The 12399-nt window shown below is 39.1% G+C and overlaps 1 protein-coding gene across 4 annotated transcripts in view; it reads left to right on the plus strand.

Moving 5' to 3' along the window:
- Window positions 1-12399, plus strand: part of LOC106088589 (uncharacterized) — a 69636-nt gene that overhangs the window by 24739 nt on the left and 32498 nt on the right. For all 4 annotated transcript variants that reach the window (XM_013254179.2, XM_013254181.2, XM_013254180.2 and 1 more), the window contains exons 2-6: window positions 7033-7500; window positions 7582-7888; window positions 7965-8863; window positions 8928-9561; window positions 9630-9718. In XM_013254179.2, the coding sequence (XP_013109633.2) occupies window positions 7048-7500; window positions 7582-7888; window positions 7965-8863; window positions 8928-9561; window positions 9630-9718 (2382 nt within the window). In that variant the 5' untranslated portion in view covers window positions 7033-7047. The remainder of the gene's footprint in view (window positions 1-7032; window positions 7501-7581; window positions 7889-7964; window positions 8864-8927; window positions 9562-9629; window positions 9719-12399) is intronic.

Genomic DNA, 12399 nt, shown 5'->3' on the forward strand with positions numbered 1-12399 from the left:
CTCAAAAACAACTGAGCCGATTTCTTTCGAATTTTCACAGATTGTAGCGAGTGGTCCGGACGTAGCAATAGGTTAAAAAAATTTTTTGATATCTCAAGGGGGGCGGACCCTTCCCCTTACCACAAAAGTATCACCCAAAAATAAAAGTGGACGGTTCGGGGCAATATGGGACTCAAATGAAAGGTTTGCAGGAGTTGAATACAAATTTGGTATCAAAATTTGGGTCCATGTACCTAGGGGGCTGCCCAGACCCCAAAATCCCTTTAAATAGGCATATTGGACTATAATGCGATTATGGGACTCGATTGAAAGGTATTGGAGAGTAGATTACGAAAACGGTCAGGAAGGAAGAATAGGCTATATAATTTTTTGAATAGGCTATTATAATTTTTTGATTACATAGCCTATTCCTTCCCCGTTACCCCAAAAACTCCACCCAAAATCAAGGTTGACCGATCGGGACAATATGGTATCAAATGAAAGGTATCGGAGAGTAGAATACGAATATGGTATTAAAAGTTGGGTCCAAGGAAGCCAGGGGCCACTCCAACCCCAATAGTTCCCTAAACCAACATATTGGACGTACATATCAATATAGGATTCAAATGAAAGGTATTCGGGAGACGATTATGAATATGACATAAAAATTGATGTCTAATTATTTGCGGGTCGCCCCACCCCCAAAAGGCCCACCAAATGGGAATTTTACTCGATCATAGCTATAAAAGACTCAAATGAAAGGTATTTGGGAGTTGATTACGAATATTACATTAAAATTTGTGTCCAAGAATCTAGGTGGCGCTTTACCTCCAAAAATCGCCTCCGATAGATTATTTCACCAATTAAAACAATGGGTAATCAAATGATAGATATTTCTGAGTAGAGTGCATCATTCAAATATGTGCTCAAGTGGCGGATGGAGTTTGGCGCGCAACCCTCGTATAGACACCCTCCACCAAACGGCTGTATACACCAATCATGACAATATGGGGTTAAATAAAAGGTATAAGGAAGTTGACTACGAATTTGATGTCTTCATTCTGCTCATATATCTAGCTGATTAATCATAATGACCAAAAAGGACACTGTGTCATTTAATTAATTAATGTGTGGGGACACAAAAAAATATAGGCTGTCATACTCCCAAAGTTATGACGTTCAGGGTGATAGGAGAAGTTGCAAACCTTAACGTTTAGATTGCAACCATTTTTAGCTCACCGATAGACAAGTCCAAACGACGTGCTGCTAGGCAACACTTTTTGTTTAAAAGTTTTACATGGTTTAATAGAAAGAACTATCGCCACCGCATCATATATAAAGTTTGGCAAATTAGTTCTTTACCACAGAAAATCGTTTAATATCACAATTTGATTTGATTCGATTTTAAAGCCAGTAGATGGCGCTATTTTGGAGAAGCCAACATGAACAAAAAGAGGGCAGAGTGGTCAAAATTGATCATACAGCATTTATCTTCGTTATGACTTCATTGCGGTTGTTTGCGGTATTATTTTTTAACTTTCCCACTCTTAGACGGGCCTTAACAATAATTTTCAAAAACACCATATGTCGGAGATGGGTAGGGTGATTTTGCGAAATTTTGTTGGCACACTTACATTAACCTAAAACCAAAAGTTTGGTAAAAGAATCTGAGGTGGGGTGCCTAGGACCCGCCAAACGGATTTATAGACCAATCACTACAATATGGGCATCAAATTAAAGGTATTTGAGTGTAGAAAGCGAATCTGATATTCAATTGTGGGACTAAGTGTTTCGTGGGTCATCCCACCCCAAAAAAACCCCAAAAAAATCGGACATTTTTACCGACCATGGCAGTATGGATCTTGAATGAAAGGTCTTTGGGAGTAGAGCACGAAATTGACTTCCACTTTTAAGATTGAGTCTCTGGGGATCCACTACACCTTTAAAGAGGACTTTTACTTATTGGGATTTAAATAAGAGGCATTTGAGAGTAGAAAAATCCACAGGAAAATTGGAATATATTTTCAACTGAAATAAGGCAGAAATTTCCAAATTAAGAGTACTTTAATAAAAGAGCATTATCGGGCGCAACAGAGCGAGACGGGCTCAGCTAGTCTTCTTCTTATATATAAAAATCAATTTGTGTTTGTTTGTTGCTTTGTTTGTTTGTCTGATCCGTATAGACTAGCAAACGGCTAATCCGATTTTCTTGAAATTTTCACAGATGGTATATAATGATCCCGTGGTGAAAATAGGGTCCTCCTTTTTTCTATATCTGAAGGATGGGGGACCCTCCCCCCTACCCTAATTTTCAGAAACGCCAGATCTCGGAGATGGGTATGGCGATTTAAGTGAAATTTTGTGTACCCCCTTTAAGTAACCTAAAACGAAAAATTTGGTATCCAAAATTTGGATGGGGTACCCGGGGTGGCCGCCCCACCCCCAAAAATCACCAAATATATTTATAGACCAATCACGACAATATGGAACTCAAATGAACGGTTTTTGAGAGTGGAGAACGAATCTGATATTAAAATGTGGGGTCAAGTGGTTGACAGGCCGCCCCGGATATATTTACCGACCACGGCAATATGGAGCTCAAAAAAAAGGTATTGAGGAGTTGAACACGAAACTGATATCCACTTTCTGGACCAAGTTTGTGGGGTCCTCCCCTTCCCCAAAACACCCGCCAAACAGAACTTTTTTACTGACAATGGTAATATGGGGCTCAAATAAAAGATATTTGAGAGTAGAATACGAATCTGATATCCAAATATGGAACCAAGTGTTTGGGGGTGGGGGGGGTACCCCAAAACAACCTCCAAAGAGTATAAATTTATCGACCATTGCAATATGTGGCTTAAATGAAAAGTCTTTAGGAGTGAATCAAGAATCTGATATCAACATTCGGTAAAAGTGTCTATAGGGCCACCCCTTCCACACAGCACCCCCCAAGAGGACAAATAGAATACGAATGTGGCCTCTCAACCCCGAAACCATCCCCCACGGGCATGTTTGCAGACTACGGAAATATGGGGTTCAAAGTTATTTGGGAGCAGAGTACAAATCTGATATCAGAATTCGGAACTAACTGCCTAGGGGACGTCCCTACCCATAACAATAACCAACAGAACGTGGCCAAACCAGCCATATTTGCTGATTATTGCAATAAGGGGCTCAAATTAAGGTTATTTGACGGAAGAAAACGAATTTTATATCCTTTTCCCACCATCCAATACACCCTTAAATCGGACATGCATATTTACCAACCATGCCAATATGGGGCTCAAATAAAAGGTATTTGGGACCACGTTTCTGGTGGTTCATACCACCCTCTAAACCCACCAACCACTACTCTGGGAGCCTTCCTACTCCTTAAATCCCCATGATAATATCAGGCTCATATAAAGTCTTTTAAGAATGAGGTACATCTATCATCCTAACTTAAATGACCCTTAACCAAGCAACCTCATAGATCCATTAAAATCATGTGAGATTCAAAAAAACGCATACATATACCATTTCGCAGCCTGGTATTTCATTAATTGTAGAAACTATATATTCAAAGGATAATTTTGTTCCAAAAGAAGGAATATGACCCATTCGCCATCCTTAACGGCTTTCATCGATAAGAAATTTCTGTGCAAAATTTCATGCGGATACTTTTATTCGATCGAACGCTATCGTGTTTTCGATTACGATTTGCATAAATGAAATGACACTTTGCATATATCTTTGTCTATAGACATGAGTTCGAAGATAGCCTATATCGGACTATATCTTAATTTAGACTTATATAGGCCGATCTGTCGATCTAAGGTGTTAGGCCTTTCAACGCCTGGGGGTGCGTGGCACACCCCTTTGTCTCAGTATTTGATTGAAAATCTCAATGGTTTGACTGTTATAGGCCAAAATATCCAGAAAAAACGTTGCAAAAGTCTGAGAAATCAAAATATGGAGGCTCGATTTTCACCGTACACGTATGGTCTAATGGACATATTTGCTCAGTACAATCCCAAAAATCGGAAACGCGAAGGGAACATTAAGATTTTTTTTACTTCCGTAATCACCCCACCCTAGTATGTACATAAAAAAGCTAAAATTTTGCATGTAGCATATTGAGAACACCATTGACATTGGTGTAAAACATCAATAGGGAATTCAAGGGGGAACATAACCAAAATTTCTTGAAGCTCAGTTATAATGGCGAGATAACGTTAAAAACATAAAAATAAAACACTAATTTTGAATAACCTATAAAACAACTTAACATACACAAAACAACATAAAACTCAAGTCAATATTCGTTATAAATTTTGTCTATACAAATTTGATTTATTTTTGCTATTATTTTATTGCTTTCACTTCACTTTCGCACTTAACTCAAGTCTGAAAGCAACAATTACATCTTCTCTCTTTTGGTCAATCACATGTATTCTTTCGAGATGTTTAACCTCTTAAGAATTAATATATGCATATATGGTACCAAATATTAGACTTTAATTTTTTGAATTTTGACCAATGGCGGCCACTGTGCGTTGGCACCAGGTATGGTCTAGATGGGATAATATTTAGCTATAGCTGCCATATTGCTTGGGGTTGAAAAAGGCACATTTAATACCGGATTTCGTTGAAATTTAGCTCAATCGGCTATGTTACGCTCTTCGACATTCGTGCCAAATAGGTCTTTTTTGGATATTGCTGCCACATATGCCGTTCTACCGATTTAAGGACTCAGACTCATAATAGGCGTATTTATGTGCCGATTTCACTGATATATGGTACAATGCTGATTTCACTGATATATGGTACAATGTGTTGTGTTAGTCCTCTCGACATCCGTACCGAGTATGGGCTAGATGGGATTATATTTGGATATATTGCTGCTTTATATAACGATATTTCGTTTTGAAGACTTGCAAATGCAAACTTGTTCATGAACATTCCATTAAGGAACAGGGGTAAACATCTCAAATAGCAATGTTTGCAATCCGGTTCAAATTTAAGCTCAATGATAAGGGGCCTTATTTTTATAACCGAGTTCGTGCGTGCGTCATCTCTTTGGAGATAAGTTTTTACATGGCATAGGAGGGAAAACCCACCGCTGGAAATTTTTTCTGGTGTTCTCACCAGGCTTCGAATCCAGGCGTTCAGAGTCATAGGCGGACATGCCAACCTCTGCGCTACAATGGCCCCCATGTGATGGGCCTATAAAAGGCGCATTTATTTTCCAATTTCGCTGAAATTTAGCATAGATGTGCTAAGCTCTTCGAAGTCCGCGCCGGTATGTTTACAATCGGCCCATATACACAATGAAGGTCTTTCGCCAATAAAAGGCGCATTTATTGCCCGATACTAGTCAACAAACTACACATAAGCCCAGATAAATCAAAATGTATTGTCATCATCAGAAAACTTATAAACCTCCAAACCTTTCAGCATATTCTTAAATTGGGAATTACTTTCAACAATCGTTTTCCTTAGAACGATCGTTTAAACAACACGACCGGGGAAGTCTTTGAAAGCCTACGCACACCACACAAAACACACTACTATATACCGGTAAACATTCAAACTCTTATCGCAAAAACGTGTATGATTCCTGAAGTGAGTCCAGACTGCAAATTGCATATAATGCAGTCTTAGGTATGTCGACGGATTCATGAGACCTCAAAGCTTTTCAGCCTACTTTAAATCCCTATATGGAATAAGATTTCGAACTTTAATTGTTCTTCTTTGTATTATTTATACCTTTATTACGAACTACGATTTGGGAGTTTAAATCGAGATATTCTACTTATACGAATCCCTTTCAGAATTTTTTTCTCACAATTACATTTCTTTATCTATTCGTTCGACGTTGAAACTCGCTATCCAAGACCACTCATATTATAGGCATCGCAGTAGGGTCCATGGCCATGGGCGCCTTTTATTCATAATATTGGGTTGCCCAAAAAGTAATTGTCGGTAATATAGTAGTAATATAGTCGGCGTTGACAATTTTTTTCAACGGCTTGTCACTCTGTAATTGCATTCTTTCTTCTGTCAGTTATCAGCTGTTACTTTTAGCTTGCTTTAGAAAAAAACGTGCACGAAATTTTGTTTACATTTGTTTGTTTGGCGTCAATTTTAATATGGGTACCACATATATTGAAAGAAATTCATTTAACAAACCAAATCATCGCTTGTGATATGCACCTTAAATGCAATGAATTCGATCCGTTTTTAAAACGAATCATAAATGGAGATGAAAAATGGATTACAACAACGTTAGTCGAAAACGATTATGGTTCAAGCATGGTGAACCAGCTCAAACCACTTCAAAGGCTGATATCCACCAAAAGAAGGTTATGCTGTCTGTTTGGTGGGATTGAAAGGGTGTGGTATATTTTGAGCTGCTTCCAAGGAACCAAACGATTTATTCGGATGTTTACTGTCAACAATTGGACAAATTGAATACAGCCAAGGTGTCATATTCCACCAGGACAACGCTAGACCGCACACATCTTTGGTCACTCGCCAAAAACTGAGTGAGCTTGGCTGGGAACTTTTGATGCATCCACCATATAGCCCTGACCTTGCACCTGCACCATCAGACTACCATTTATTTCGATCTTTGCAGAACTCCTTAAATGGTAAAACTTTCGGCAATTATGAGGCTATAAAATCGCACTTGGTTCAGTTTTTTGCAGATAAAGGCCAGAAGTTGTATGAGCGTGGAATACTAAATTTGCCAGGAAGATGGCAAAAGGTTATCGAACAAAATGGCAATTATATATTTGATTAAAGTTCATTCTAAGTTTTATTAAAAATGCATTTACTTTCTTTTAAAAAATCCGCAATTACTTTTTAGACAACCCAATATTTATTTTTACAAGGCCACATCAGAGTGTAACGGCATACATCGGGTCAGCTAGTAAATAATAAAACAATTTCCTCACAGAGAGAGAGGAGAGAGGAGGGAAAAACAATGAATAGAAAATAGCTTAGTTAAAATGCTTTGGAAACTTTCATATAACGATGTCATTATTTCCATTTTTGTTCGATTTTCAGATTTAATTAATCGTTATGCGAGTTCCCGATATAACGTCAACAGCTGGTTACGCTGCAAATGTTTTTAATCCCATCAGCATCCGAGACAACTCAAGCACAAGCACCTTCATCTCAGCACTGGGAAACGAGCACAACAAGTTTGACAATACATCTCCAGCAGGCACTGCACACTACTACCGAGAGCCGACAACCTCAAATTACGCATCCACAGCAGATGAATTCGTGCAGAAGGCTTTAAGTTCGACGCCCACTGGATACTCGACAACTCACACGTTGAACGATAATATATCGCACTACTGCTGCGGAGCCATTCCAAAGAATCTGATCGAGAGTCAAAAGGAAGAGTTAAACGAGCACTACGACAAAGAAGCCAATGCTAGTGGCAACACCTATAAAAGCTTTAAGGAGATTTTTAACACAAACAAGAGTTTTTATGAGGACTGTGTACGAGACTTTGAGAATATAAATGTAGGTCTTTGAAGAGACTTTGGTTCCCACTATAAAATGTAAATCAAATTAAAAACGTTGTTTGTGTTTTTTTTTTAACAGTTACTGAAAAATGGGGCAGATCATTTGAACGATACTGATGTCGATCCCATCGAAGTGATAAACTCCGAAGAAAATCAAAATAGCAATAACGAATGTGCCCTGTATAGTAGTAAAAATTCCTTTGATAATGATTTCAACCAATACAGCGTTACAAAGTGTGAACATCTGGCACAGCAGCAAAACGGCGGACAAAAGTTTCACGAAACCGTAGAAAGTCTGCATTTGGCAGATGATAATGACTACGACGACCACTCTATGATCGATTTGTGCAGTGAAACTAAATCCAATTACGATAGTGATGAGAAAGGTAAGATATGCCAAACCATGCCGGTCTCCCTTGATCTCTTTGCATATAAGTGTCTTATGTTTATTTGCCCTCTTAGACGAAGAGTTTCTGACGTCGGCATCATCTTCGACGGTATCCTTGCATACGCAGAAACATTCCTTCTTCCCCCGAGGCATTATCAATCCTAACTACCCGGGATTTCAACACCTGGCCCACACTTTGTCGGAGCACTTTGTGACAAGCTCCCCCTCGGATTCCTTTGAGAGTGACATGTCAGAGTATGAAATGGATCTTAGTGCAGATAGCTTTGACAGTCTGACTGAAGACCGGTCCCAAATCGAATTGAATAATTTCAATAACAATACAACGCAGTCCATTACCATGAATCCTTCTGGATATCCTCACAACCGACACGAAAACTTCGACTACATCCATGAGGAGGAGGACGACTTTCACTTGGTGGAATGTGAAAAAGGACGTCACCCATCATTCGATGATGAAGCAAATCGCAACAGCCAACATTCCGACAATAAGCTTTTCAATATTTTGGAGTTGCAGGATGGGGTGCAGAGCAAATTGACTCTATTGGAAGAGGCTAAGCACGATGAATCACCCTTAAAAGAAAAAGAACAAAACAAAATGCAGGTGTCTACAACACCGGACATCCTAATAAAAAATCCACACAAACATATGGAGGCACAATTCAAGAAAGAAAATCGCCCCGATTTGTTGAGAGGCGTGAGTCCCCACAACGGTAAGGAACCAACACATCATCCGCCGCCCATTATGGATACTCAACATCGTCCAGCTTCCACTGGCTTTAGCGCTCGCAATACAGAGATAAGGGATGAAATGTCATTTGGCCTAACGCCCGTCGACATTATTGGGGACTTCGGGCAAGAGGTTGAAAGGGAATTCGGTCTGCTTGTCAGCGGCTATCGTCGTCTTGTGGATACTCAAGATAACACTTTGACTGCCATGGAAGAGGGCGATAAGGTAAGCTATTGGCCAAAGCGCCCAATATATGCGCCCAATCTAATGGTTTCTCTTTCCCAACTAGATCTCGGATGCGGTGCTGTCCCTGGCAAAAGACCAAATCAATTCTAGCAAATATTTAGAGGCCTTTAATAAACAATGCGAGGAAACTCACCGAGCTCAGATACTACCCGATTTAGCCGACGACAATGCTGTGGATGTACCAATGACCATGCACAGTCCCCCCGATTCACCTAAAAAACTCGAAAACCCTCTGGATCAGCAAGTGTCCGTATCCGTTCACTCTGACGGTCGTCTCAAACCAAAATACCAAAAATCTTCCTATGATGATAGACAGCTGCCTCCCGTAGCTATTGAATATAAACGTTGCCAGCTGGCATCTCGAGCTTCTAAGAAGTCTACTGCCCACAATGACAAACCTACAAAAATCCAAAAGATAATACATTCCAAGCCCAGCATTGCCAGTCGTTTGTTGCACCCCAAACGCAGCAGTAAACTGGACAAATCGGATGGTACTTCCAGTCGCAAACGCGAAGAAGCTGAAATGCACAAGTACCAGCAGCTGATCAGTGACAAGGAAGAGATCTTGAGCAACAGCAAGTATGCAAAGCTATCGTCTTGGGCTCAACATTTGAAGAATTCCGTTAAAGATCGGGGATCCCGCGGAAGTACGGATCTAATTTCACCAAGCGCTTTGGGTTAGTACCTGATGGCCCTCTGTATGAGTGAATTTATACTTAGCGCATTGTTGAATTTTACTTTCTAGAACTCTTTGATGCTTACAAAATAGGTTCAGAAATTGATATGGAGCAGTTACAGGAGCACTTGAAGATGGCAAAAGAAATCGAAAGACAGGTTTGTATAGCCAACGATTGAAATTGAACAGTGATATTAAATATTGCGAAAGAACATAGCAATGTAAACGGTTTATTATACTTCAAAAGATCGTAACTGTGTGTACTGGGGATCTTATTTGGCATTATTAGCATTTGGCTTTAATTATTTCAAATAATCGAAAAGTTAGTTTGTATTTGGTAATTTAGAGTTCGTCCACATTTTCCCTTTACTTGTGACATACTTCAGGTTATTTAAAAAAAAAGAAAACTCTTCAGTACATACATATGCCGATTGACAATCCACATATAGCAAATTTTGATTTAAGCACTAAAGACACTATAGACATTTTCCGGATTTCTACATCGATTCGCGATTCTTCATTTAAAATACGATTTGGCCAGAATTTGAAGAAGAATTTGTCGTAGGAAGCGATTAATAAGAACTTGGATTTTGCGGGTAGTCGCTTGTGTCAAGCTCCAAGTTGTACTGCCATATAATAAAATAGGTTTCACACTACTGTTGAAGATCCAGACTTTTGTATTTTGTGAGATGTAACTGCGTCTCCAAATTGCTTCCGATCCTCCGTCCTTTGTTGTATTGCTGCTGCGTAGTCCATGTCTCTAAAGAAGTTGTTTATATCCCAGCGAATGCCATAGATATTTGTCGTCTCTAAGACGGAATCTAGTAAACTTAAAGATAGCATCGGCGAGAAGATGCACCCACTTTTAACAGGAATGTGTAGGCATCTACCAGAATACAATGTGCCAAATTTCATCGAATTCGGGTAAAAAATTGATCTTTTGTGGCCTCAATACCCTGTATCTGGAGATCGGGCGGTCCATAGGGGAGCTATATCCAAATATAGTCCGATCTGAAACACACTTCTGAGGGGGTAGGGGTCTACCAGAAGTAACTGTGCCAAATTTCAATCGGAAATGAGAAATTGCCAATTTATTGACTCAAGACTTTAAGTCTGGAGATTGGTCTATATAGCGGTTATATATAACTAAAATCCGATTTCATGTTCTATATCAGAATATCAGGTTTATATACAAAGAATACGAAATCATCAAAAATTGTTTGGAAAATGTTTTTATACCCAAGATATTTTTTATTTCCTGTGACCAAATTTTAAAAACGCAATTAAAATGTTGGGAACCTTGTCCAGGTGGATGTTGTATGTTCGGGCTTTCCATAGGCATAAAATTTCTTCTGGTAATTGTGTTCGAGAAAGCTAAAAAATTCTTTGAATAGAAAGAGAAAGGGGAGATTGATTTTTACGCGATTGAGCTAAAATTTGGTACATATATATTTGAAGTAGGTTTATGTCTTCCAATATCCATAGAAAATTCCGCCTATAAACAAAGATAGCCCCCATATAAATCGATCACCGGATTTAACTTCTTGATCCCCAATAAGCATTGATTTTTACATGATTGGACTGGAATGTGGTATGTGAAAAACGTAATGACTTTCAACATTTATGCCACACATAGTTTGAATTTGCTCATTGTGTAATAATGGTCCTATCAGACCTATTTAACTTCCCAATCACCTGGACGACACAGTTCTTATTTAAATTGGTCGAAATTTTGCATGTTTAGTCCCATTGGTACTCAGAATCAGTCTCTAACCAAAATTAACCCACCTTATGATTTGACTACTTGATAGCCAACAGAGAGAAAATCTAATCCGAATACTAAACAAGTAAAATTGCGCTAAGTTCGAACGGGCCGAATCTTGGGAACCCACCACCCATGTGAACGTAAGCTACAAAATTTCTGCTATATCAGCTAAAAATTGAAGCCGTAGAAGACTAATCTGGAGATCAGTTTATATGGGAACTATATCACGTTATACAATTAGTTATACGATTAGAACCACACTTACAAAGCATATTGAAACAAAACAATACGTGAAAAATTTCAGCCGAATCGGATAACAATTGGGGCTTTCGGGGGCTTAAGATCTCAAACCGGTTTATATGGGAGCTATATTTTTATTTATTTATTTAACCTACAAAACAAGATTAAAGGCTAATATATATAGTGCAGGCTTATAAGAATAGCAAAATATGTTTCTTAAGAAATAAAAATACAATTTGAAAGAAATAAAAATTTTTGAATATCAATATAGGTTAAGTTAGGTTAACTTGAAAAGAGAGAGGGTGCAGATATTAGTCCGCCCCATGCCACTATGAACATACACCTTAGCCAATAATCGGCTTGTAGTGCACTCTAAATACAAAAAAAGTAACCTCGAAAAAGAAAATCTAAGTTAGGAATTCCGTGCTACTTACAAAATCCTTAATTGTTTTCCACGCCCTTGGCTCATGTCTGGTATAGTGTCCCCACCTTAGTGCCGGTATCTGTTAGACGCGACAGCCAGGCAATGACAAAAGAAATGCTCCAACGTCTCATCATCTTCTCCGCATGCCCTACACATGCTATCACTTGCCGCACCGATTTTACATAAATGAGCTCGTAGTCCTATGTGTCCCGTCATGATACCAATAGCTATAGTAATAGCCTCGTCTTCTTACGATCTGGATCCCCCTAAAGGATTTTCGCCGTCTTCCCGACTGTTTCGCTGTTCCACAGTGTGGCATGCGCATTCGTCGCCAATCCCCTTACTCGGACTGTGTCGACCCGAAAGGCTTCTGGTTAACCAAGTTTATTAACGGCAATCCTCTGGTCTTC

The sequence above is a fragment of the Stomoxys calcitrans genome, chromosome 3 (genome assembly GCF_963082655.1).
Source record: "Stomoxys calcitrans chromosome 3, idStoCalc2.1, whole genome shotgun sequence".
Lineage (NCBI taxonomy): Eukaryota > Metazoa > Arthropoda > Insecta > Diptera > Muscidae > Stomoxys > Stomoxys calcitrans.